General features: G+C 55.8%; 1 protein-coding gene and 1 long non-coding RNA gene across 6 annotated transcripts in view; one reads left to right on the top strand and one right to left on the bottom strand.

Annotated features, from left to right (window-relative positions):
* Positions 1 to 22,770, top strand: part of PSD4 (pleckstrin and Sec7 domain containing 4) — a 36,574-nt gene extending 13,804 nt beyond the window's left edge. For 2 of the 3 annotated variants that reach the window (XM_061210731.1, XM_061210732.1), the window contains 16 exons: positions 6,414 to 7,497; positions 8,582 to 8,707; positions 9,008 to 9,086; positions 9,578 to 9,959; positions 13,460 to 13,636; positions 14,084 to 14,164; positions 14,301 to 14,413; positions 14,625 to 14,683; positions 14,843 to 14,932; positions 15,986 to 16,029; positions 16,400 to 16,560; positions 17,610 to 17,680; positions 17,772 to 17,935; positions 18,460 to 18,604; positions 18,885 to 19,028; positions 20,547 to 22,770. In XM_061210731.1, coding sequence (XP_061066714.1) covers positions 6,487 to 7,497; positions 8,582 to 8,707; positions 9,008 to 9,086; positions 9,578 to 9,959; positions 13,460 to 13,636; positions 14,084 to 14,164; positions 14,301 to 14,413; positions 14,625 to 14,683; positions 14,843 to 14,932; positions 15,986 to 16,029; positions 16,400 to 16,560; positions 17,610 to 17,680; positions 17,772 to 17,935; positions 18,460 to 18,604; positions 18,885 to 19,028; positions 20,547 to 20,804 — 3,105 coding nt within the window. In that variant the 5' untranslated portion in view covers positions 6,414 to 6,486 and the 3' untranslated portion in view covers positions 20,805 to 22,770. The remainder of the gene's footprint in view (positions 1 to 6,413; positions 7,498 to 8,581; positions 8,708 to 9,007; positions 9,087 to 9,577; positions 9,960 to 13,459; positions 13,637 to 14,083; positions 14,165 to 14,300; positions 14,414 to 14,624; positions 14,684 to 14,842; positions 14,933 to 15,985; positions 16,030 to 16,399; positions 16,561 to 17,609; positions 17,681 to 17,771; positions 17,936 to 18,459; positions 18,605 to 18,884; positions 19,029 to 20,546) is intronic. The other variant, XM_061210733.1, reaches the window with a different exon arrangement.
* LOC133104867 (uncharacterized) lies at positions 12,045 to 19,086 on the bottom strand. 3 transcript variants are annotated; one of them, XR_009703756.1, is made up of 6 exons: positions 18,824 to 19,086; positions 17,586 to 17,762; positions 16,089 to 16,197; positions 15,609 to 15,852; positions 14,118 to 14,184; positions 12,045 to 13,625 (listed from the first exon to the last, which is right to left on the bottom strand). It is a non-coding gene; the product is annotated as an uncharacterized LOC133104867 (long non-coding RNA). The 3 variants fall into 3 exon arrangements; XR_009703754.1 differs by having other exon boundaries at positions 18,961 to 19,086; XR_009703757.1 differs by lacking the exon at positions 14,118 to 14,184 and having other exon boundaries at positions 18,961 to 19,086.
* Positions 22,771 to 26,615: the final 3,845 nt, after the last annotated feature.

The raw sequence follows: 26,615 nt of genomic DNA, 5'->3' as shown, positions 1-26,615 counted from the left end.
GCCCAGCTCGCTGGTTCGCCTGGGCCGTGCTGGTTTAGGCCTGTCGACCTGTTGGGTAACAGGAACCAGCGCACTCTCAAAGGCTTCCCTGTTTGGGACACCGTCAGGCCTTCTAGTTGTAATTGTTCATCTCAGCCACTGCCCCCTTATTCTAGGGCCTGAGATCCTGTGGGTGGAGTCACTCCTGGGGAGGGTGACCTGTCATCAGCTGATAATAAGTACCCCAGAGGACTGAGGGGCCTCAGCCAGGAGGGCTTTAGGGCATCACAGGGCTCTCTCCTCTACAGATAAGGAACCAGCCTAGGGATTAGAATCCAGGCTCTAGGCTCTTTGTAGTGGGAGGGGAAGATCCAAGAAGGGGTGAGGGAGGCCCAGCCTGGCCCTGAGCCTTTGTTGCCCTTCACAGGCAGTAGCTTCTCTGGAGACCCTTTGGCCCTCTCCGCCCACCCTTCCCCCCATCCTCTCTGCCCCTACCCCATCCTCTCTGCCCTCTCCATTCTCTGTCTCTGCCTGAGTCTTAGCTGACCCCACCTCAGGGTTCTCACCACCAACTCTGTGTGTGTGTGTGTGTGTGTGTTTCTCTGCACATTTGCATGAAGCCTCCTTCCGTGTGGGCAGGATGTGGGGGTGGCCCCTAGTCATGTACCTTGGGTGCTCTGGCCCCAGGTTCAGGCAGGGGCGTCTGTCCTGCAACTTGAAACCGGAGACGCTCGGGGAGCTGTCCTCAGGGGCAGCACCCTTAACCTGGCTTCCGCCCAGGGCTGCTGAGGGACAGGACAGGTCACCTCCTAAATCCCTGGATGGGCCAGGAGCCTTTGCTTTTTGCGTAGGAAGGAAACATTTCCAGGGCAAAAGGAAGCAGTTTTCTGAGTTGGAAGCTTAAAGGGAGAGAGAGAGATGCACACTGCAGATAGGACATCCTGGGCCGACTCCTGGGGGACTGAGGGAGCCCACTGGGCTGAGTCCGTGCTGTCAGGGTGGGTGGTTTGTTTGGCTGCAAGCCAAGTTAATCTGAGCAAGACATAGTGTTTCTGAGCACCTCCCAAGGGCCGGGCCCAGCATTAGCACTCAGACCCCCTCCCATTGTATAGCAAACCTCTCAAGTAGCTTTATCCATCTTATTTCCTTCTTTCACAGGCAAGGAACCAGGTGAAGTTTTGGACCAGAGTCACATGGCTCGTCCATTGTAGCTAGGATTTGAGTCTAGTCTGTGAGCTTCCAGGTGTAGGGCGAGTGGGGGCCGAATACAGGACATTCACGCTGTCATCTTTCGCACTCAGGCAGCCTCTCCCCGGGCCTCCCATGGCCTTCAGCACCTCAGGGCACAGGCTCTGTGCCCAAGCGGGGGGTGGAAAGCAAACCCACTCTCAAAAGGATGATCCAGGTGCCATCTGGGCTCCTTCCTGCCCTAAGATCAAAAAGACCTTGCCTTGAAGCCCAGGGGGGGTGTCGGGTGGTGCTGGGAGGGACTTATGTCCCCCTGGTCCCCCAGCCGTGGATTTCTGTGTCCTTTACCTCCCATCAGCTAATGCAGGCTCAGCCCCCGCAGAGGTTACTCAGCTCAAGACAGGAGCCCTGGGGGCTGCCTAGTGGAGCACTGGCTCTCTCCCCCGCCCCATCCTCAGCTTCCTCCCTAATCTTTCCTCTCACTGGCTTCTGGACTCAAAGCATTTTTTTGGATTCCAAAGAGCCATCGCACTTCTTCCAGAACTTTTCCTTAAAAGTTTTCTCTTCCTGAGCCATCACGATACTTAGAAAAATGAAGGGCTACTCATTTCAGAGATAACAAAGCCTACCTAAGAAGCCTGTGGCAGACACTTTCTCCCTCCTTTGTTCTGGTTAAGATGCCTGAGGGATTTCAAAAGTCTTATCACTAACCATCAAGGGTGAAAAAAGAAAGGTAGACCAAGAAAATGCTAGACACATGAGACCTAGGCTCTGCTCCCCAGTTCCTGTGTGTGTGTGTGTGTGTGTGTGTGTGTGTGTGTGTGTGAGAGAGAGAGAGAGAGAGAGAGAGAGAGAGAGAGAGAAAGGGAAACTTCTTAAACTCGCATTTCTAGTGGAGAGCACAGACAAGGTGGTTGAATGGGTCCTGAAGTCTCCTTCTCTCTGTCCAGCTACTGCCTCAGAGCCAGAACCCAGATGAGCATTTGGGCTGGCCTGGCAGGAGCCACCTCTGGAAAAGCTCTGCGCTAAGCGTTCTGGGCTTCCTGGAAGGAAGGTGTTATTGGCTCATGGCCAGACTGGCCCTCAGGGGGAAGTCTTCATGTCATAATGAGGCTAAATCTCCTTCTCCAAGCCTCAGTCTCCCCAGTCCTGTAGTAAGGTTGTTGAGGAGGGGGCTTTCTGAGGATCCATCCACCCATCCATCTACCCATCTATTCATCCACCCCTCCATCCATCTATCCATCCAACTATCCCTCCATCCCTCCTTCCACCTTTCCATCCATCCACCCATCCATTCATCCATCCACCCATCCACCCATCCACCCATCCACTCATCCACCCATCCATCCATCCATCCACCAATCCATCCCTCCATCTCTCCATCTTTCCTCTTATTTTCACAAACATTTCTGGAGTGCCACCTCTGAGTCAGGCAGGCCCTGAACAGTGGGGGAAACAGGTGAATTAAAGTGACTCCGCATCAGAAGAAATTCTTGCTTCATTCAATCCATGAATGCCCAAAAGAATTGATTTATGGGTGGGAAGAGAGAGTGCTGCTTAAGGGAGCTACAGACCTGGGTTCGGATCCCAGCGTCCCTACTCACCAGCTGAGCTCCCTGGGCACATTTCTGAAGCTCTCTGAGCCTTGTTTCCTTATTAGTAAGAATGCGATGTCACCACATGTCTCACTCGTGGGACTGAGCTCACAAGACTGAGTCTGGGGCTGCAAAGCCTGAGCTGGATGAGTGGCACACCGCAGGGGCGGGGCACTCTTGACATAGGGTTGGGTTGTCAGATACAAGACAGAATGCAGAGCTTAATTTGAATTTCAGATAAATAATGAGTCAGTTTTCAGTATAAATATGTCCCCAATATTGGGCATCCTCTATTGTTTACTTGCTAAATGTGACAACTCTACTGAGAGCCCATGTGCACCCATGTGGACCTGTCTGCCTGCCTGGAACCAGGACACCCGCCACCAGCCTCTGTAACCCCAGGTGTCTCATGGGTGGTCCTGAGCTTCTCAAGTCAACACTAACCCTCGACTTTCTAACCACTGGAACTAGAGGATAACGATATACCACTAGAACTTTGAAGTTGGAGGGGGTATAACACAATTGGTCACTAAAGCGATTGTCGGTCACCATTTCCACAGCGAGACAGCAGTAGCCAGAAGCTCGAAGAACCTCCTTCTTGGCGATTACATTTTGGGAAGGGAAGGCAAGCTAGAGCCACGTGGGTTAACACACTAGAAATTACACTGTGGAGTAAATGCTCTGAAATAAGAGAGAGAGGGATGGCGTGCAGACACACCTCTTTCCCCACCACGTGCTGGATCTGTCTGTCCCTGCTTCCCCCCCAAGTCCCCACCTCACCTCCCTTGGGTCCTTCAGTTCCCCTCAGGCCCCAGACATCTGTTGTCTTCTCTTTGGTCTCTGGAAAGCTGCTACAGCTTCTCTGATTTTTCTTTCCCTTTAAATCCATGGAGCAAGACCCCATTTCTTCTGGGAAGGCCAATTCAATCCTCGTTTATGTCTAGCATGGTCATTAACATTTACCTGTATGGCTGCTTTGTTTCATATACATATTTATTTATAAAGACCTATTGGCAAAGAGGGACGTGTGGGACTCCTATCTTGTTAATAGCAGGGCACCCTTTCCACCAGCCACTGCCCACCATTTCCCATTCCCATTACTGGCATTGGAACTTTCCTGTCAAGTGATTCACTAATGAGAGAAGGGGAGTTCATGTCATTTGGGCGGAAGGCTGTGATGCTCCTAAGGCGGGCACACGTCGGATGGAATGTGTGGAGGAGGGAGGACAGGGTGGGGTGTTTCCAGAGGGGAGCCAGCTAGGCACAAATAGACCAGGTCTTGGCAGGGAGGGAGGGTCAAGGGGTCTGGGAAGGGAGGTGGAGATGCCTCGTGTTCAGGTGCCGGTAAAGTAGGTGCTGCCCGGCACCTCTGCCTACCATCTCCTAAATGGAGCTGCCTTCCCAGAGTTTCCTGTACCCTAAGGGCTGGATGCTTGAGAAGCCTGCGGTGGGGGGGGTGTCTCACCTCCTTACTCACACTTGGTCATTCTCCAGGCAGGCCTGGGGAGGGAGGTTGGATCCAGAGGGCTTGCCCGAGTATAGACAATGGATTCTGGGTGCACTCCCTCCCTCCCTCTTGGTGATAGGACTATAGCAGGGCTCTCCCCTGGGATGGAGAGAAAGAGCCTCGAATGATGACTGAGGCTGAGCTAAAGGAGTTGGAGACCCATAGGAGGAGCAGAGTTCAAATCTATTGGCTTCAGAGCATCAAATACAAGATTAAAAGTAAGAAACGGCCCCACCTCTTGGGAAGTCCCAGTCTACTGGGGAGGCCAGCTGAGAACTCAATGGTAGATGGGTCCTTCCTGGGGCTAAAGCTTCAGAATCCTGAGGCCCCAATTCAGCAATTACAGATTCTTGCTAAGCTCACAGTGAGGAATATGAGTATTGGGACAGAGGGAGAAGTAAAAGCCCAGAAAGGGATTCTGGTTTTGAGAGACTTTTTTTTTTTTAACATCTTTATTGGAGTATAATTGCTTTACAATGGTGTGTTAGTTTCTGCTGTATAACAAAGTGAATCAGCTATACATATACATATATCCCCATATCCCCCCCCTCTTGTATCTCTCTCCCACCCTCCCTATCGCACCCCTCTAGGTGGTCACAAAGCACCGAGCTGATCTCCCTGTGCTATGCGGCTGCTTCCCCCTAGCTATCTATTTTACGTTTGGGAGTGTATATATGTCCATGCCACTCTCTCACTTTGTCCCAGCTTACCCTTTGAGAGACTTTTGGGAGGATGCTTTCAAGGGAAATTAGAAACTGAAATTCGTGCGGGTCCTTTCTCTTTTCTCTCGGGCGCCTCCTGAAAGAAGGAACAGTGCCCGGCCGAGCTTTCTTGGTGCCCTTAAACAGAAGGACCCCACCCAGCCTTTGTTTCCCAGATCTGAGTGTTCCCATTGATTGAGTGTCTCGTGGTGGGCCATGAAGTAGGTGGGAGTGAGTATCAGGAAGTTACGCACGGTTACAAGTCAGGAGCAGGGGTGTGTGTGTGTGTGCGCACGTGTGTGCGTGCTTTTGTTCCCCCAAATATTTCAGAATGGCTTACACGCACACACAGTCCTCAAAATAGAGATATGTGAGTGAGGAAAGTGAGGCAAAGGGAAAATAAAAGCTGTGACGTGGTCTGGGGTGCACTTAATACAGGAAATGCGTGCATAGGGCCTGCAGATTTAACCTACACTTCCTGAGGGCCAGTTACCGAGGGAAAACAGGTCGAGTTATGAGTTTCACAGTGTCCACAGGATCAGAACAAGCCAGTTGTTCTGAAGAAGCAGGGCCACCCCGAAAGCCCTGTAACCTGGGGACCACATGCAGTGGGATGGAGATGCATGCTTCTAGCAAATGCCCCATGAGAATCCTTGGCTGCATCCGATTAGGCCCGGCTCAGAGTGCCAGTGTGGCCGATGCAGCGGGCAGCTCTGAGCAGGTGTGGGGCAGCCCCAGCTTCCCGCTCCCCAGAGGGTAGCCATCTCCTCCCTGTGCAGCCCAGGTCTGCCCCGTGGGCTGAAACATCCTCCTGCAGCAGCCCAGGCTGAGCTTCCTCCTGAGCCAGGCTGCGTGGCTGGAACTGAGAACCGGCCAATGAGCTGTGGTGAGGATGCAGGCCCCAAAGACAGGAGCCTTGGGAAGTGGAAACAAGACCAGCTGCGGCCTTCCTTTCCTGGCTGCCTGCTTCTCCCTCGAGTCTGTTCCATTCCCCTCACCTCTGGCCCATATCTGTTTGGCTCCCACGTGCATTGGTTTCCCCATCCTTTTTTTTGGTTTGCTGCTACCTTCCCGCTATTTTGAGACATTTCCACCTTCTGTTCCTGCTACCAACCATCTTAGCCTTGACATTCTCCAATCCAGGTTCCCCAAAGAAGGGTCTGGCTTGCCCAGTTCATCTCTTTCAGCTCAGCCACTCGGGCCACCCTCAGCCAACAGACGAGTGTCTTTGGGGCAGGTGCCGCCCTGGCGCGAGCAGTTGCAGTTGTGGGTCAGACGGCGTGTATGGTACCCTCCTCACCCCCGCGGGGCTGCGGAGGGCGGTGGCCCTTGGCCCGGGCTATGGATGTGGCGGGCACTCGAAACCACGTGTAACTCACTGCATGTGTGCTTCCAGGGGCTGAGAGCCCAGTGCTAACCTGCCTTTGCTTTGGGTACTTCCAGGGTAGATGTGGGGTCCCAGTCACCCCCCCGGCCGGTGCTCCCTCTAATCTACACAATGGGCTTGTGAAGGCGGATGCTTCTGGGGACTCCTGTGCAGCTTGCACTCTGGATGATGGGAGACGACGGACTCTGTGAACACCCCAAACCCATGGAATTTCTCGACATCTATTTGGGAGACCACACGCAGCTCCATCCAGGAGCACACCTGAGGGAGACACGCGGCCACCCTGACCCTCTCGAACCTTGCGGGGAGCAGACCTGGTCCTCTGACCCTCCTGATTCCACGAGGCAAGATGTTCATCCCAGGGGCTCCAGCCCAGAGCCCACGCATCTGGGGAGCGGCTCTTCCCAGGAGGGGGCAGGGCAGAAAGCAGCATCCCCCGGGTCAACCCGGGACAGCCATCCTCTGGGGAGCCCAAGCCAGAGCCAGAGCACGTCCACCCAGGTGGTGTTCTGGGCGGGCATCCTGCAGGCCCAGATGTGCGTCCTGGACCTGGAGGAGGAGCTGGAGAAGACGGAAGGGATCAGAGCTGAGCTGAGATGCTGCCTCCCCACGGCGTCTCCCGACCTCCCCGCTTTACCCTCCAGCCCAGTGGGACCCCGGGACTCAGGCCTCCACCCCAGCCCACCCGTGGACGTGCACGAGGCCTCGGGGGAAGATAGCAGCGGTCCTGAAGGGGAGAACCGGAACCCGGCATGGCCGAGGGAGGGCGCGCCAGACTCGTCCCCGGAGTGGGGTCCCGAGGAGGAGAGCATATTCTTTGACAACCCCCTCTTCCTGGAGAGCCCTTCCTTGGACCCCAGTGTGTCTGAAGCACGCTTTTCCTGGGGGTTCTCAGATTTCTGCGCAGATGTGAGGACCGGGCCCCAGAGCCCGCAGACCCTGGAGCCCTCACCCCCAGGAGGCAGCGTGCTGTGGGAGCTGGGCAGTGAGCCGGATCTGGGGGACAGCACAGTGGATTCCAGCGGGCACGCCACACCGCCATTCCCTGTGCCCACCTACAGGCTGCACTCCTCCTCCTGGGCTGTGGTGGGCACCACCGAGGGGGATCCCGCAGCACCTCCCGGCCAGGAGGAGAGCGAGGTAAGCAGAGCCCTGGGAACCAACCCCAGGCTGTGCGTGGGGACACGGAAGGAAGGGCCTTCCTCTGTGGTCACCAGGCCCAGAACTCTCTTCCCAGATGCTGGGGCCTTTGGGGATCCTGGAGCAATAGAGCAGAAAGTCAGGCCCAGTGTGGCCTTCAGAATTAGAGGAAATTTTACGGGCGCCGTGATGTCAACTGAACATGATGGCAATTAATGTTAAGGCACAGATGTCTCCCCTCTCGCCAGCTCCTAGGGGCTGCACGTGGACACATTTGGAGAACAAATAGCTCCTCCGGTTGCGGCGTGTTCCAGGCCAATCTCGGGCTCTCCCTCTCCCACCACGAAGACATTCCCAACTGTAACAGGGCAGGGGTCAGCCTGCTGGGGTGACCTCTGCCCCTGGTGGGGAGACGTCTGCTTTAAGAGGCCTCTCTTCTGGGGAAAGATTTCAGCATTTTGTTACTTTTAGCTCACCATCTTTCATTGCATCCAGTGTCACCCGAACAGGCCCACGTGACAATGGCAGAGGTCTCGATATCAACTAGCATGAGCTGTAGGGACAAGTTACGTGAGCACATTTTTCCCAGGGAGGCCTCTGCTTAAGAGATAAGGAAACTCAAGATGGCAGAGCAGGGCTGTAACTTTCTAATCTCTGTGGTCCCAGAGAACAAGGGGAGAGCTCCTAACCAGAGCAGCTCTCTCAGCTGACCCCGAGATCAGAGGACTGGGGTCCCTGTTCAGGGCAGCCGTGCCTGTGTCCTGTGATGTGCATTCTGGGGCCTGGTTGCTCCAGGGCCCCTGGAGTCCTCAGAGGGAGGCCTGGGAGCCCTGTCCTGGGAGCTGGCCGTTCGCGCTCATCTGGGAGGGCAGGGCCCAGCCCAGTGCCTGGGGGCTGTCACCCTCTCTACGGCACAGCCCCTCCTTGGCAGATGCTGCATGAGACAGGGCCATCTGAGCAGCCGGAACAGAAAAGACTAGAAGTCAGTGAGCATGGATGAGGCCCTAAGGCTGGAAGGGTGTCGGGAAGGCCCTGGGAGCGGTTTCCCTTGGGCAAACCTCTCTCTTCTCCTTTTCTTCCCTAGACTCCTCTGGGAGACAGTCTTGCTCCTGCCCGATCTGCAGCATCCTGGGTGGACAAAGCATTGACCTGGGAAACAGAACGTGTGGGATCTGATGCCAGCCCTGCCACATATCCTGTGCAACCTTGGGCAAGTCACGTCCCCTCTCTGGGCCTCAACTTTTCCATCTGTAAAGAAGGAACATGAACCCAGTGATTTCCAGGGCCCAGCACCAGCACCCCTAGGATGTGGGTCCCATCCGGGGTGCCACTTCTGAACTGAGGCCCAGACCAGGGTGTGAGGTCTGGGTGGGAGGACAGCAGGGAGGGGGGGGTGCCCTGTACACTCATGGTCCCTCTTCCCTCCCTCTCCTCCCCCCGTGCCTTCACTGCCCCCTTCACCTCTCAGTGCCTCCAGGGCTCACAGATGCCTCTGTGTCTCTCTCAACAGGCTCTGCCAAGTCCCGAGGGCTGGCAGACCAAGGAGGTTCCTTCCTGGCCCCAGGGGCCTCTTCGCCCCCAGGACAGAGGTGAGATCCAATATGGGGTCTGGGAAATTGGGTGGTTGGAGGCTTTGGAATCTGGAGTGGGGACAGAGAGCATTCCCCAGGGGTGTCATTAAGGAGTCCCCTTGTTTTGTGTTGGAGCCAGACAGACTTGGGCTTAAATCCTGCTTCTGCCTCTGTGACTTCATCGGTACAATGGGTTTTAAAATACTCATGTCATAGAGTAAATGAAGAGATGTACAAAAGTCCCAGCCTTTTGGATGCCTGGGTCTCAGTGGTTTAGCAAGCCCTGAAACCCCGGTTGCCTTGGGGCTGAAGTTTTGGGAGTCATCTGCCCTCTGTCCCTACGTGTGGTGGGTCACTGCCCGACGAGGGACAGAATGTGCAGCTCCAGGGAGGAGCCCTGGGACGGGGGAGCTGCTGGGGGTGGCAGCCCAGGCTGTTCCCTGGCTCTGCCCCTTGGCCCTCAGCCTGCCCCTCGTCCCGTGCCAGCTTCACTCTACACTCTTCCTCAGGTGACAGGCATGCAGAGCGTGCCCAGGGGTCTGCTCCCTGCACCGTGTCCCCTGGCCCCTGGGGGAGCCCAGCCTCTTCGCCGGAGCCGAGCAGCCCTGAGTCTGAGGCCAGAGGCCCCAGCCCCCGGCCCAGCCCCGTGTCCTCCCAGGAAGGCAGCCCGCAGCTCTGGAGCCACCCCCCGGGCAGCGTTCTTCCCACGTGGATGCTAGATACTTCAAGCCCTTCATTCCTGGAGACGGATGGGGTAGAGCCAAGTTCCCTGGAGAAAGAGAAGGCAGGAGAGGCCCCAAGCCCAGGGAAGGAAGTAAAGAGTGAAGGCCAAGCCAGGACTGCTGAGGCTGGAGCCAGCCAGCCTGACATTCTCTTGACTTCTACAGAAGGGTGAGTGTCGTTCTAACCACCCTCTGCCTCCTAATTATGCAGGCATTTAAGAATACCCGGTGTGATTCTTTTCCCATATAGGTTCTTACAAAATATTGAGTATAGTTCCCTGTGCTATACAGTAGGACCTTGTTGTTTATCTATTTTATATATAGTAATGTGTATCTGTTCATCCCAAACTCCTCATTTATCCCTCCCTGCCCCCCACCCTTTCCCCTTTGGTAACCATAAGTTCGTTTTCTATGTCTGTGGGTCTATTTCTGTTTTGTAAATAATTTCATTTGTATCCTTTTTTTTTTTTAGATTCCACATATAAGTGATAGCATATGATATTTGTCTTTCTCTGTCTGGCTTACTTCACTTAGTATGATCATCTCTAGGTCCATCCATGTTGCTGTAAATGGCATTATTTCATTCTTTTTTTATGGCTGAGTAATATTCCATTGTGTGTGTGTGTGTGTGTGTGTGTGTGTATATATATATATATATACACACACATACATACCACATCTTCTTTATCCATTCATCTGTTGATGGACATTTAGGTTGTTTTCATGTCTTGGCTATTGTAAATAGTGCTGCTATGAACACTGGGGTGCGTGTATCTTTTCAAATTATCGTTTTGTCTGGGTATATGCCCAGGAGTGGGATTGCTGGATCATATGGTAACTCTAGTTTTTTAAGGAACCTCCATACTGTTCTCCTTAGCGGCTGTACCAATTTACATTCCCACTACAGCGTAGGAGGGTTCCTTTTTCTCTACACCCTCTCCAGGATTTACTATATGTACACTTTTGGATAATGGTCATTCTGACTGGGTCAGGTGATGTGAGAAAAGCACATTGGGACTTAACATACTAATATCTATTAAGCCAGGATTATATGACTGAAGGGTTTGGTAGCACAAGAAACCAAAGAGCAGACAGTCATACACGTGGCACAGGACTTGAATGTGTCGAGGCAGAGCCAGGGAGATGTGTCCATGGCTGGACACCAGGAGAGGACCGGGGGGGGCGGTGTGCAGCGAACCTGACCTGACCAAGGCCATGTGCCCAGAAAAATGGGGGTCATGCTAGGCAGGTCTGGGGAGAGGGAAGGTCAGAGCTTGTGATGTGGGGATGACATGCCGCTTTGAATTTGAGGATGTGTCTGGGAGGCCCAGGGTGCTGACTCGGATCTCAGGGGAAGCTGGAGCAGCAAGGAGAGGTTGGATTGGGACCAAAGGAATGGTGGATCTTGGGGTCCATAGCAGGACTAAGTAACCCTAGAACTGTGACCAGGGGTCGGAATAGCCCAACTGGAAAACCATCCTAGATGTCCACCTGCCCCAAGGATGCTGCATGAAGGCTGTCAGCCCCTAGGATCTCTACATGGGGAAGGGGTTTTGTTGGCCAAATTGGGGTCATATGAAAGAGACCAGGGGAGACTAGTGATGGTTCAGGTCGTGGACCTAGTGTTGGACTAACTGGAAGGTTAACTCCACTCCCATCTCGAAGTCATTGGGTGATGGTGAACCTCAGGCAGTGCCAGAAACCAAAGAAGGCTCTTCCTTCTGCAGCTGGAAAGCTACACTGTCCCTGAAGAAGTTCAGAGTAATCAGAAGAGTCTCTAGGTGTCTAAAAAGAGAGGGTTCATGATACCAAAAATTAAAGTTAATTCAACCCCAAATAAAAGTAAATCCACCTAAAATGAGAACCATACTTTCATAGTAAATAATGAAAAAAGGTTTAATTGATGCTTTTCTTGGTAAATGACACTAAATATTACATAAGTAAATTTATTTAATCTTATATTTAATACACTATAGGAGATTAATTTTCCTGGCCTAATTTGGTGGCCCAATGAGATGTCTTTCATTCATCCTTAACTTTCACAGTGAGGTCGTAAGGGTCTATTTAATTTATCATTTTATTTTATTTTTTTATTTTCGGCCGCACTGAGGTGGCATGTGGAACTTCCCCAACCAGGGATCGAACCTATGCCGCCTGCAGTGGAAGTGCGGAGTCTTAACCACTGGACCACCAGGGAAGTCCTATTTTACTTTATTTTATTTATTTATTTTTTATTTTATTTTATATCAGCTTTATTAAGATATAATTCACATACTATACAATCCATCCATTTAAAGTATACAATTCCATAACAATTTATATTTGCCCTGTGGGGTTTTTTTCCTCAAAGTGCCTTCCCATCTAGATATTATTTTAGTAACAACACTCACTGACTAGGTCATTTTTGTAAAAGTATTTGAGGGCTTTGTCAGCTGATAATCTAAGTAGTTCTCTTTAGATGTGACAAGCGTGTCATTATTTTCTCCTCTTCAGTTGTTCACTGGACTAACTCTTCCCGTTCCTCACTTGTCAGTGGCTTCCCAGGTGATCCCTGGAATCTTCCAGCCTCACTTTCATGGCCTTCATAAAATCCTTTTTGGCAAGATTTGTAATTTCACTTTTCAATTGGCTTCCATTATGTTTGCCCTGCCTTGTTGGATGTGAATGAGCCTCAGGAAGCAGTGAGAAGTTACCAGCAAAGACGCTGACCCAGTTGGGGGCAGAGACGTACATTTGTGTTAAGTGGAAAGGGCTGTCAAGTGCAGCTGGATTTTATAAGTGGGTAGTCTGTCGGTGAACATTTTCATACTGTGATAAGTTTTGCTTATCTGTACAACTCCCTGACTGCAGTAACCTGGATGATGACCATTCCACTAACGAGGATACCCCAATACCTGGTTGCAATGTTGCAGGGAAAACGCAAGAGTCAGGGAGAGATTGGGCCGGGTGACTTCTGAGATTCTGAGTGTCCTCTGAGTCTACCGTGAGGGTTGCTGGGGCCTGTGCACCCTCTGTAGGGCACCATCCAAAGCCCCTGCTGGAAGGCCCCCTTCTCTACCACAGGGCTGCCGATACGGGAAGGCAGGGGTTGGAAACCACCTGTGGCAATCCCAGCTGTCACCATTCCTAAAGCCGGTCTCGCTTTCCATTCTTGCTTCACCCTTGCACCTTCCTTGGCTCCAGATCTAGGAGTGGAGGCTGGAGGCTGGAGCTGGGGGAGGGGAAGGGGGGCAAGGAGGCATGATGGGGAGGGCAGGACAGGTGAGGGACACAGGTGGCTGCTGACATCTGGGGAGGTATTCCCACCCCTCCTTGGGACGGACTAAACACCACTGGGGTCTTCAAAGGGCTGCACCTGCCACCTGAGGAAATGCTGGTACCAAGCTCGGCTCCGGCCCTTGCTAGCTTTGTGTGAATACTGTCCTCTCTGGGTCCTCCTGGTGCCCAGGTCAGGCCAGGCAGGCTGTGACCCTGCCTCTTCCCCGGGGGAGGCCCTGGTCTGGCTCTTCCCCGGCCACATGAGGCCCTGGAGCTCCAGCTCCTGCCCTGAGCTCTGGGCATGGACTCTAGGCACACCTGCCCCTACGACTGACCCCAAGGACGCTTGACCCAGAGCCCCTTTGTATCCATCCCAAGCGGGAGTCTGAGGTCACCGATGGACTTTCGCAGGCTTCCTGAGAGCCCCGTGCCCCAAGCGCAGCCCCCAGAGGAAGGCCAAAGGCCCCCTGCTGGAGACAAGCTGGCGAATGGCGTCAGGACCGACAAGGTGGCCTGGAACTTGGCCTCCCGCCTCTATCGCCTGGAGGGCTTCCGGAAGTCCGAAGTGGCCGCTTACCTGCGGAAGAAGTAAGGGGCTTTGAACCTGAGCAAGGCCGGAGGTCGAGTCAGGAAGGGGAGGAGCAGACAGTGGGCTCCCTGCCCGCCTGTGGCCCTCCAGCCCGACCACTGACCTCTCAAGCCTTCGTTCCTGTCCCGTCCACTGCACCCCTCTCCCCTTTGCCCCCAGACCCTTGCCATGCCTGCCTCTTCCTCTTAGTCACACTTGTGTCACCCTCGACCCCTGCTTAGAGCCGCCGGACCCGGCGACCTGCCTCCCCCCACCCCAAACCCATGTCCCTCCCACTCAGCGTCGGATGGGGTGCCAGTGCCCTCTTGGGAACTAGGGTCCAGCTTGGCTGTGCCTTTCCCTTGATCTCACCCCCCAGCCCCCGTCAGGCCCCAGGATATGTGCAGGCCCTGGGGCCCCCAGTCCAGAACCCCAAAGCAGGCTTCATCCCCACTTTCCCTCCACAGCAACGACTTCAGCAGGACGGTGGCTGAGAAGTACCTGTCCTTCTTCCAGTTCGGAGGCCAGAGCCTGGACCGTGCGCTCCGGTAACACGTGGGGGCCTTCTCTGGGGAGGAGGGAGGGATGGTGGGGGGCAGTGTCACCCCCAGCAGAGGCTGGAATCTGATTGGCCCTGAGCTCTGGGGCTGCTGGGCTCTGCCTGGACTCTGGACCTCCTTCCAGGGGCTTCCTCCACGCCCTGGTGCTCAGTGGGGAGACCCAGGAGCGGGAGCGGATCCTCTACCAGTTCTCCAAGCGCTTCTATCACTGCAACCCTGGGCTCTTCTCCTCAGTAGGTAGGGAGACGCCGGCCCTTTGGGGGGACCAGGGAGAAGGATGGCAGGGAAGTGTCCCCAGTCTGCTTGGGGGTTCACTGGGTGGTGGCTGGTGGGAGTGTGTTTGGGGGGGCTCTGGGGGCCCAGAAGCATTTGGGGGTCTCCCCGCCCAGGGTGGGCAGAGGAAATGCAGGAGTCTCAGTTCCAACGAGCTTTCTCTCTGGGGGGGCAGACTGCGTGCACACCTTGACCTGTGCCATCATGCTCCTTAACACGGACCTGCATGGACAGGTGAGAGCCTGGGGGGTCCTGGAAAAGGGGAACCGAGGCCTGGGATGGGGGTCAGGGAGGGCCCTGGGGACCTGGGGAAGGTTCGGAGTAGCTGGCCGGGGGTCTTTCTGTTGGGGTCGGGCATGTGTGCCAGCGACCCCCCTCTCCACATGGCCACAGAACATTGGGAAGAGCATGAGCTGCCAGGAATTCATAACCAACCTGAACGGCCTGCGGGACGGCGGGAACTTCCCCAAAGAAGTGCTCAAGGTACGGCACGGGGGCTGCTCAGGGCCTGGAGCCTTGGCTCTTCGTCCCAAGGGGAACGTGAGCTCACGCCTGGCTTTGCCGAAACATCCTTGAGAGGACAGGCCTTCCTTACTGAAGGGAACTAAAAGTGTGGGCCCTGGGCCAGCAGTATCAGCATCACCGTGGAATTTATTAGCGTGTGTGAATTCACAGGCCCCCCGCCCTGGACCTACTGAATCAGAATCTCAGGCTGGGCCCCTACAATGTTCTGTCATGCTTCTGGGTGATTCTTAGGCCTGTGAAGTCTGAGAAGCACTGGTTTTTGGTTCTCAGGGCAGAGCTTCAAGTGGTAAAAGTCTAGAGCTAGGATTCGGGAGCCAGAGGTTCCAGGGTTTGGATTCTAGTCTTGGGCAGCTCACTCCTTGGCCAAGGCAAATTCCTCCAGGGCCAGTGACCATGTTACAGGGTTGTTATCACAACCTGCTTAGCCCAGGGCCTGGCCCACAGTCTGCTTTCCTAAGCAGTTAGAGCATTTATTCTTTTGTCTAGTCAGCGAACATTAATTGAACACTTACTAGGTGCCCGGTGCCCCACGAAGGCGTGGCCAGGGCTACAAAAGCCAGCGAGCCACATTGATGTGAGTACTCTTGGTCATATCATTTCAAAGTCACAGCACCTCGTTTATTCATTCACTCACCGTACACTGACTGCCCCTGTAGTCAGCTGCTCCTGTAGCGTCAGATCCCTCTGGGCAGGATGGTGTGTGGGTGATTCGTTTCCCCTTCAAGGGAACTAGTTCAGGCCTCGCTAAGCTCAAGTAAGGACGAGGATTGCTTTGATCATCCTTGTGTCTCTAGCTCCCAGCACAGTGCTCGGCACACGGCAAATGCCCCGTACGTTGCTGCATGTGTGCGTGGATGCGCGGATGCGTGGGCTGCCTCCTGCTCGGGGCAGAAGGGCAGCTACGTCGGGGTGGAGGCGGCAGGCTGCAGCATGCCCGCCCTACCTCTGCCAGACAGAATGTGCGCCCCACGGCCCGAGGCTCCCGGGCCCACCTGTGCGTTTCTGTTCCAGGCCCTCTACTGGTCTATCCGAAGTGAGAAGCTCGAGTGGGCCGTGTAAGTGAGACCCATCTTTCCTCCCCTCCCTCTCCCCTGCCCTCCCTCCACCCACCCACCTGAGTTGGAGAACTTGGGCCCCTGGACAGTGCTCCCGTCTGCGTGGGTGGAGCTGGAGGCGGGGCAGCGGGCCAGTCTCAGAAGAGGGTGCAGTGGGCCAGGGAACACCTGGAGGAACCAGAGGTGGCGAGGGTGTGGGGATGATAGGGAGTGATGGGTTGCCTTTGGAGGAGGACTTCTTCGGGGGTGGGGGGTCCTGAGGTGTGGCTGCCCAGCAAGAGAGAGAGGATGGGGGTCCTGAGGTGGTGGTGGGCACCTCCTGACGGCCTCTGGCTGGTCAGCACCCCCAACCTGATTCTCTGATGTCCAGGGATGAAGAAGACGCAGCCAGGCCCGAGAAGGCCCGGCCGTCTGCCCTGGCTGGCAAGATGAGCAACCCCTTCCTCCAGCTGGTCCAGGACCCCACGGTGCCCACCTACAAGCAGGGCATCCTGCCTCGGAAGATGCATCAGGATGCGGATGGCAAGAAGAGTGAGTGTCTGCCTGCTGCCATGCGGGGGCATCTGTGTGCCCGTGAACGGGGGGTGTGTGCAAGTGCCGTGCTCAGGGACGCCGTGCAGAGAGACGGCACGGGCGGAGGACAGGCAGCCTGTGTTCCTTCCTCAGTGCTGACCGTGAACCGGGGTCTGTGTTATGTGCTGGGGGCTGGGGGAGGGGTGCAGAGACAAGACAGACCTAGGGACCCCCCACCCCCGAACCCCTGTGCTAGGGTGGGAATTAGACAAGCACACCAGTGTCTGGGATAAAAGGAAGAAAGAGCTGCGTGGTGTAGGGAAGCCTCCATCGAGTATGGGGTGTGGAGGAGGGCAAGGTTTCTGTTTTTGTTTTGGGGTGGAACGTGGGGGACAGGATAGTTAAGGCTTCTGGGACGCAATGGTCTCTGAGCTGAACCTTGGAGGAAAAGAGGGTCTGATTATTTGTAGTTGGGCAGAGGAATCCCCACTGAGAAAAGAGCACAGGGCGTGTGAAAGAGGATGGCATGAGGCGCATTGGGTCTCATCCTGCAGACTGTTGAAGGCTCTGGAGCCGGGCAGCCACGTGACCAGAGCGGGAATGGGATCCCAGATGGGCTGGGGTACGGTGACCAGCCAGGGAACTGGCATTTGGCTGTGAGAAGCCACATGAGCAAGGGCAGGAGGTGACCGTGGGGAAGCAGGCCTTCTGCCCTAGCATCTGAGCCCCTGGGCCTCTCTGGATGGGACCAGAAAGATGTCTGAGAAGAGCTGTGCTTCTGGGGTGGGGGGGCGTGTTTGGAGTCAGGATGGTCTGTATGAGCATCGGCTTTTGTGGTTGTTTGTAAATAGTTCTGTTTTGGTGTCTAAGAGTGATTGCCCATGTGTGAGACACGGTACTGCCTGTTTGTGATCGGTTGTGTTTTGTTGTGTCGGTGTGCTTGGGCATGTTTCTCTACACCCTGGGGAGAGACTGGAGTTGGTGGAGGGGAAGGGGGGGGGACAGTGTGTGTCTGAGGGTCCGGAGGGGGAGCCACCACCCACCTTTGTGTTCTGCTCCTGGGGCAGCGCCGTGGGGCAAGCGCGGCTGGAAGATGCTCCACACCGTCCTGCGAGGGATGGTCCTCTACTTCCTGAAGGTAGGGAGGGAGTCTGCACCCGCGATGGGCAGCACGGGGGGACGAGCAACTGATGCAGACCTCTTTTCTGAGCCCGTGTGCCCTGTGGCAGGGAGAGGACCACGGCCTTGAGGGGGAGAGCTTGCTGGGGCAGATGGTGGACGAGCCGGTAGGGGTGCACCACTCGCTGGCCACTCCCGCCACCCACTACACCAAGAAGCCACACGTCTTCCAGCTGCGCACGGCCGACTGGCGCCTCTACCTCTTCCAGGCACCGTAAGTTTCGGGGGGGGGAAGAGGCAAGCGGCAAGGCCCCAGCTTTCCTCCCTGACCCCCTCTCATCCTCTGATGGCTACGGGCCCCGCCCTGGGGGGGAGGTGCCGTCCTGACCAGGCCACCTGAGATGGGCTGCTGGCCGGGGTCCGGCTACAGCTGGAAGCCGGGGCTTCCTGCTTCCGTCCCCTGCCCTTGGCCCACTCCGCCACTGCACCACGTCTTCCCTGAAAGTCCGACTGAGCCTCGCAGTTCCAAACAGAGGATTCCAGGAAGTCACTAACACTCGATCATTTTTTGGCATTTGATATAAACTCTATTGCCTTCCCAGATTTGCCTCTTTGTCCGCTGAGAAAAACCACAAGCGGCGGTCAACCACCTCGGCCAGTGGCAGGACTTCTGGCTTTTGTCGGCTCTGAGTCCTGAGCTGCCAGGCTGCTGTGCAGACCACGGGAGGCTGGGGGCGGGGATAGGTGATAGCACCGGACTCTGTGGTCCTGGGGACAGACGGCCACCTCTCCCTGCAGCACTGCCCAGGAGATGACTTCCTGGATCGCGCGCATCAACCTGGCCGCCGCCACGCACTCGGCGCCGCCCTTCCCCGCCGCGGTGGGCTCCCAGCGCAAATTCGTCCGGCCCATCCTACCCGTGGGCCCCGCCCAGAGCTCCCTGGTACGGCCCGGGGGAGGGGCGGGATGCCGCGTGGGAGGGGGGTGCACCCCGGAGGACTAGGAGGGACATGAGAGGCTGTGCAGCTGGCCTAGGAAAAGGGGTGGGGAGGGGGAGGGATGGGCTGAACCCCTAGGCCCGGGATCGGGGATCGAGCTGTACACCTGGGCCCAGGAACGGAGGCGGGGGGGTGGGGATGGGGGGGATTCTTGGGCTGCCCACCTGGGCCCGGAACGGAGTGGGAGGGCTTGGAGCAGCTTCCCCCACTGCCTCCCGCTTCCAGGAGGAGCAGCATCGATCCCACGAGAGCTGCCTGGATGCTGCCTCCGACGACCTGCTGGATCTGCAGAGAAACTTACCGGAGCGGCGGGGCCGCGGCCGAGAGCTGGAGGACTACCGCTTGCGGAAGGAATACCTGGAGTACGAGGTGAGGTGCCCGCGCCTCACCTTCCGCCTGGACCCTCTGCCGCCCTCTCGTGGCCATGGTCGTCCCTGCAGCCTTGGCTCAGGGCAGGGGGAGGTGCTCCTGGGAGAACACGGGGTGCTTGTGTGCGCTGTCTGCACACGAGTGTGTGCACACGCGTGCGCAAAGTGTGTGTGTCCGTGTGCACTCGGGCCGCTTCCCCTCTTGTCCTGGGGGCACATAGCAGCTGCTTGTCTGGAAACACTCTTAGGGAATGTTATTTTCATACATGTTTTTTCTCCTAAGAGTATATTTGGCTTTTCCTACATTGAAGGGAAAGCTATATTTTAACAGAATTATTTCTCCTAATACCTACCTAATAATAATAATAGGCAATATTTCTGAAGCTTGCATTGCATGGATTATCTTATTATCGAACCACTCTGGGGGTAGGGGCGGTGATCCTCATTTTACAGATGAGGAAACTGAGGCACAGAGAGATTAAGCGACTTGTCCAAACCTGATACATTTTCAAGAGACTCCAATTACATCCGTGCCTCGTGTATGGTCGTAACTGAGGAATGACCTTTATTAGCTCTCTGATCGATGCTGAAATATTTTTTCCCACCCAACACCCACCCTGCACCCAAATTCAGGAGGAGGGTAGGTGAGGGGCAGTGTGGGAACAGAAGGGGTCAGAGGCCACCCAGGGGCAGAGAGGGGAGAAGGGAGCATCAGTGTCACCTCCTGGCTATGCCCACCGGCCCTCGCGCTGCCCTCTCCCTTTCTTTCTGGCTTATCCCTTAGGCGCGCTGGCTGCATCCATGGCTGGGAGCGCGCCACTTCCCAGAGGCCCCGGCGTGTGGCCGATAGGACCCAGCTCTGCCCTCAACATTCCAGCCTCTGCCTACCACTGACTGACCAGCTGAGACCTTTAGCAAGGCCCACCCCTCCCTAGGCCTCACTTCCCTCTTTACAAAGCAGAGTGACTCCCACCCAACCTCCCAGGGCTGGGTTGAGGATCCAGCGGGCTGGAGGGTGGGAAAGCACTAGGTAAACTGGGAACTGTATCCGAAGGATGCTAGTTACAGAGGCCCAAGGGGTGTTAAACAGATGAGGGTAGTTAGCGTCATACTCTCCAGATGCCAATTGTTAAAACGCCACGCAGACTCAATTAGGGTTGAGTACAGATGTGTGCTGTTTGTGTGCAGTGCTGCACAGATCTCGGGCCTAGTGGGTTACGGATCTTTTAGTGTCTCAGCGATGTAACGTGCTCCAGAGATGTCAGTTACAGCACTACACGGTGTTGGCTGTTAGACCAGGGCTGGACTTACAGGTGTAACTATAAAACACCCAGGGAACGGCAGGGTCTGCAGACACGGTTGCTCAAGCAGATGCTAGCCTTTGGCCCGGCGCTCTTTCTGCAGGAGTCTTTATCGCCATAGCATCATTCACATGTGAGCTGTCTGTCCCTCACGATCCCAGGCCCCTCCCGACCTGGAGCCAGGGTGGTGCTAAGGTGGCGGGGCCCGTGTGTTGCAGAAAACCCGTTACGAGACCTACCTGCAGCTGCTGGTGGCCCGTCTGCACAGCCCATCGGATGACCTGGACCTGTGGGAAGAGCAGCTGGGGAAGGAGGCTGGAGGCCTGCAGGAGTCCAAGCCCAGCCTGAAGAAGTCCCACTCCAGCCCGTCCCTGCACCTGGATGAGGCCCCCACCACGGCCAAGGTCAAGCGCAACATCTCAGAGCGCAGAACCTACCGGAAGATCATCCCCAAGCGGAACCGCAATCAGCTGTGAAGCGGGTGCCCCCTCACCGACTCTGCCCCCCACGGCCTGGGGTGGATGTGGGATGAAGCCCCGAGGAAGAGCCTTGTCTCAGCGGGTGCATGATGGTGATGAGGCCCCGCCCCTCCCCCCGCTGAAGGACAGCCTTGCTTCCCTGTGGTCCTCCTTCCCTCCCTCGTACACAGGAGTTTTCCTAATACTGCTGCCCCCGCCCCTGGCTGCTCCCGAAGGCAATGGGAGGTCAGGAATTTGGCTCCACTCCCACAGTTCATCCCATGTCACCCTCCATCCCTTCAGAAGCCACAGCGGACACCTTTCCCAGGTCTGCGGGCAGCTCAGTGCTTATTTGAGAGTCAGAGTACTCGGGGACCCCCGGCCTCCGGGACAGGCTGGGGCAGCAGAGCCCTCTGGGCAGACAAGCTAGGGGAGCCGCAGCCCTGAGGGTGGTCTTGCTCTGGGAATCAGCTGGCCTGCTGGGAGAGGTCCTGGGAGACCCCAACCGGGCCCCGCCCACTGGGGGGACAGCCTTCTGGGTAGGGGCAGGGATGCGGCGAGTTCAAGGGCTCAGTGAGGCTGACCCTGGGGCCCCTGCCTTTGTCTCCTCTCCCACACATCACCCACTCGCAGTGGGCAAACGAGAGAGGCCCTGCTTTCCACGGCCAATTGCTGATCATCAGAGCAGAGCCGATGGCGGTCAGTGAGGGCCGGAAGGGGTGGCGGCCTCCAGAGCTCGGTGGAGAGCCCTGGAATGAGGGGCCTTTGCCTCCCCAGAGCAGGGAAGGAGTTCTCTCCGGGTTCAGACCCTACGGAGGCTGAGGGTAAGAGGTGGTGACACATTCGCATCCCCTGGGGTCTCTGGAGAGTTGGGGGGACGGCGGGTGGAGGCCTGGCTCCCTTCCCACACACCCCTTCCCTGAAAGCTCCATTCCCGAGGGGCTCCAGGACCCTTCCGGACCCCTCCCCTGCCCCAGCCTGCTCCCAGGGGCCTTTGCCACCCTGCCTGGGAAGTCCCCTTGTGCTCCCTCGGGCTGGCTCCCAGCTGGGCTGTTCTCTGGGGGAGGTTCCGGGCCCTCGCGGACCTGAGGCTCTGCCTGTGGGAAGGAGGCTGGGCTGCAGGGGCAGCCACCATTGTCTCTGTTCAGCCAAGTGTGCGAGCAGGCGGCCCGCCAAGAGGGGCCTCTCCACTGCCCGCCTGCTGGCTGACTGCACGGCCCCTCCGGCCTTCCTGCCGGCCCTGTCCTCCCCTTCATGCTTGTAACCAGCCTGGAACTCCACCAGGTGGGGCTGGCACTTGGGGGCCACGGCCAGGGCCCAGGGCCGGGCCACACACCCAAAGCGTGCACAATAAATGCCAACAGAGAAGGAGGTGTGTGCGAGTGTAGGGGGAGGGAGGGTCAGCCAGTTCCGGGCAGCTGGCCGCATCCCCCTTGCCGTGTGTGCGTGTGTGTGCGTGTGCACGTCTGTGGGCGTGTATGTAACACTGAGCGTGTGCAGGAGTCACATACGTAGGCTGTCACAGCTGGAGGGGACCTCAGAATCATTCACTTATCCGCTCATGTGTTCATTCTTTCATTTCACAAGTAATATTAGCTACCTTTTATGGGCCAGTACTATGGGATTCAAACACGGATTAAGCACAGCCCTGGCCCCCAGGAGATGACCATCCTGCTCTCTGGTTCCCAGTTGGCAGTGTAGAGACACGCTGGAGACATTCCCATCCTACACCCAGGGATCCGGATACAGTAGGTCTGGGTCAGGGACACCAATAGGTATTTTTAAGACTCCCTGGGCAACTCTGATGTGCAGTGGCAGTTAACAGTCACGGCAGAGTCCGGTCGTCTCATTTGATTGAGGTGGGAGCCTAGCGCCAGGTGGACGTGACTTGGCCCAGGAGTGATGCTTACAGGCTGAATGGCTGTGAGTGGGTTATTCGACCTCACTGACCTGTATGCTTATTTCTAAAACCCGAATAAAAGGCAGAGGTTTGTTTGCATGGGTGCATGTGTGTGACATTTCCATGCTTCTTTGCTCTTGTAGAACTGGCATCTCCCTTTCCCCCTGGGCATGTGAGGCCTTCAGAGCCAGGTGACCATGGCTGCCGGGTCCCCCTCTGGCCAGTGCTGCCCAGGCCCCTGCTGGCCTGGAGGCCTGGGGAGGTGGAGATGGGTTGTTGGGCTGTGGTTATGACGTGTGACCACCAGGGGGCGGGCTTGCATCTTCCAAGCCTGGGCGGCCCAGTTGTCCAGCCACAGCTGTGCTCCTGGAAGAACAGGAAGTTAGGGTGCCCCCCCCGCCCCCCCCACCACCAGAACCAGGCCCTTCCACTTCCCCAAACCCACAGTGGCCCAGCCAGGCCTCCCACCATCTGGGGAGGTCTGATCCAAGCAAAGGGTTGGGACTTTGACATCTTCCTGCAGATGGAGAGGAAGAAGTTTCTGGAGCCTTATGGGGACAGCCTAGAATTCCCTACAAAACTGTCCCAAGGAACCTACAAAAATGGAAACCAAATGAGCCCCCAGTCCCAGTCCTGGGTATGGAACGGATCAAACCCCACGGGCCTAGACTCACCTCGTCTCCACCCTACTCTGCTTTCCCACTCAGCACTGGGTTGGTCCATGTCTTTGCAGGAGAAGGGGCTGGGCACAGGTTCTTGGTGAACAGCTCAGACTCCGTAAGGCTGGTTGAAGTTTGCCCTCACTTCCTCCTTTCCCACCTAGGGAGCTCAGCTAGCCAGGAGATACCCCAGATGTAACCTCTTCCTGCTCTCTCAGCATCTCTGCTCCATCTGGCTTTCTGCTGAAGACATTCATTTGTTTGTTGTTTGCCGGGCACCAGGGAGGAGTTAAGATCACTAGGGCCTGAGGCCTGGGTCCTTTCCTCTAGGGGCTCCGAGTCAGATGGAAACAAGTGGGGCGTGTCCTGCTCGGAAGGAGCTGGGCTGGAGGGTTGAGGTGGGATAGAGTGAGAGACACACGATGGTCAGGGTGGGCCAAAGCTGGATCGTAAAGGACCTGGTGTGCAGCCCAAGAGGGTGGGTTTCGAGCAGAAGAGTGACGGGCTCATGGCTTGAGAGATAGTCTGGGAGTTTGGCTTTAAGAAGATGGAAGGACTTGAGTAAGTGAGCCTAGAATAGGGTAGATTATGGCCTGGAGATGTTTTATACTATGCATGCAAATTTTCTGTAAGTCTAAAATAAAAAGGGTGGGGGGGAAGAGAATGCCCTGGAACCTTGGCACAACCTGGCCATCCACATCTGGCCACATCCCTCTCCCTTCCCCCGACCCCCCAACTTGCTTGCTGCCTGTACCTAGGGGGTTTCCTGAATGCCACACTCTGCGTAAGGGCCCCTTCCCACCTCCCCCTCTGCCAACACCTTTGCCTCCAGCTATTCTGAATCTAACTGGCCCCCATCTCTACCTGTTCCCTGCCTTCTGAGGAAGCGATGCTCCCTGCATTCCTGGAATTGACTCCCCCCAACTCGTGCCCACACCCCTCCCCCTCCCCATGTCCTGCCTACACTGACCTCACCCTCAGGGTTCCCATCTGGGTTTTCGGCCTATGCTCTACCCCTTCATTATCTTGCCTCTAAAACAACTTGAAGTATCGCCATCATGAGGAAAAAGAAAAGCCTGCACTTGACCGTCTGATGCCTGTAGCCGAGATCCACGGATGTGTGGTCTTTGCCAGCCCTTTCCCTCCCTCCCCTGGTCCCGTTCACACCTGGCACGTTGGCCTCCAGCCACTGCTCCCCACTGATGACCCTCAGTTACCAAATCCAAAGTCTTCCCAGCTTCCTCACCTCTCAGCCACCTTTGGCCCCATCTGCCCCCTGATCTGTGGAACCTGCACAAGGCCCGGTGTGATCTGGCCAGTTTGTTTCTGCTTCCATTTGCTTCTCTATAAAATGGGGATAATAGCAGTACTTACCTCACAGAGTCCTTGTGAGGATTAAGTGAAATTATGCACGTAAACAGCTCAGAACAATGCCTGGCACAGAAGGAAAGCCTGTTAGCTATTAGTACCGGCCTTGCTGGCCTTCCTCAGGCACCCTCCCGCCTCTGGACTCCGGTTTACATTCTGCCCTCAAACGTGGCGTCCTGCTCCAAGGCTGGGCCTCTGCGCTCAGCTCTCCCTCTGCCTGGACTTTGTAAGTGACAGATGTAACCTCACATGGGCTTTAGCAGAATAGGACATTGTTTGGCTCCAGTAAGTGGACAGTCTGTGTCCAGGTTGGGCTCCACACTGAGCCAGGAACCTGTTTCTCTCTTGCTCCCAGGCCTAGGAGGGCAGGAGCAACCCTCACGGTACCGAGGTGGCCCCAAGAGCTCCCAAGACTCCCTCTTCTTGGTACAAATCTAGCACGCAGAGAATATCTGCTCGTTGGAAATTTCAAACTCAAGTCCAGGGTAGGGTCTCTTTGAGCAGCATACCTTGGGCCATGTGCCCACCTCTGAGCCAATCACTAGGGGCCTAAGGTAATCAGAGGCCTCCTTCCAAGATGGGGGTGGGGTGTGGAGGCAATGCCACCCAAAGGATGGAGACTGGGACCAGCTGCTGAGAAATTCGGAGTGCTAGGACTGGGAAGAGGCAAAATCCATTGCCGTCCACATGCCATCTCCTCCGTGAAGCCTTCCTTGAGTCTTTCTCGCCCCGGTATTCCCTATCACATCAAAGCCTAACTTTCTACGCCCCTCCCCTGCCCTCCCCTCCTGTCTTTCCTGTCTCTTTGCTCCCAATAGAACATAAACCTCCCAAGGGCGGGAACAGGGCTGGTTGTTTTCCATCGTATCCCAGGGCCTGACTCCTCGTGTTGAAAAAGGTAAATCTCAAAACTTTATCCTCCCTGGGCTTCCGGTACTCCATATTCTCCTGGTTCGTCTTCTGCTTTCTTGCATGTTCTTTTCTGTCTTTCCTCCACTTGTAACCTCCCCCATCCGCCCAGCCTGAACTCAGCCTTTTCCCAAGGGGGACTCTCAGAGATCTCACCTGGCTGACTACAGGGCTGTCGCTTTAGCTTCTGGGAAAAGCCTCCAAATCTAAGCTCTCAGTCCTGATCTTTGCTCTGAATTTCAGACCTGGAGTTCTGTCTGCAGGACGCGGTCCCTCAACAAATCCTCCTGGAAATGGTAAATTTCTGTACAGATGTTACTTATTACACGGGAGAGTGAACTTAGGATCATCTCCCCTAAACCTGTCCCCGGCTGACTCCCCTTTTCTATGAATGATTCTGTGACAGGTCGTCCATTGCTTTGAAAGACAACATACCAGGATGATGAGGAGATTTGAGCCAGATGGGCCTTTGCTTCACCTTGGGTGTCAGGTAGAAGCTTCTGATTTTCTGGATCTCTTTGTCCCCATCTGGTGTGACACAGACAGGGTGGGGGGAAGGTACATGCACAGAGAGGCGCTGACTCCCTCACTGAGCGAATGAGGCCTGGTAAGTGACCGTGACAACCCTTTCACCTGGCCACCAAGAGACTCCAGGCCGATTTGCAGCTCAGGTGCAGCCGCTCAGGACCCACTCTTCCAGCCATTCTATATTTTCTGTGCTCCTGATGCTTTATTTCTTATTTGTATTTCACTAATTTATTGCATGCATTTCCTGTGAGCTGTCTCAAATCCTCTCTGGAACAAGGTGGGAATACATTAATATTTAAAATAAAATAAACAAAATGTCAGCTTGTGTGTGTGTCTTAGGCTGGAAATTCCTTAAGGGCAGGGACCATGTCTGTTTATATAGCACCTGGCACGGTGTCAAATGGAGGCTTAACAAATGAATTTTGATGAAGACGAGAAAGAAGCTGCCGGCACGAAGATACAGAA

The sequence above is a fragment of the Eubalaena glacialis genome, chromosome 14 (assembly GCF_028564815.1).
Source record: "Eubalaena glacialis isolate mEubGla1 chromosome 14, mEubGla1.1.hap2.+ XY, whole genome shotgun sequence".
NCBI classification, from domain to species: domain Eukaryota; kingdom Metazoa; phylum Chordata; class Mammalia; order Artiodactyla; family Balaenidae; genus Eubalaena; species Eubalaena glacialis.
Note: the sequence above shows the minus strand (reverse complement) of the source record. Positions and strands in the feature narration are given on the sequence as shown.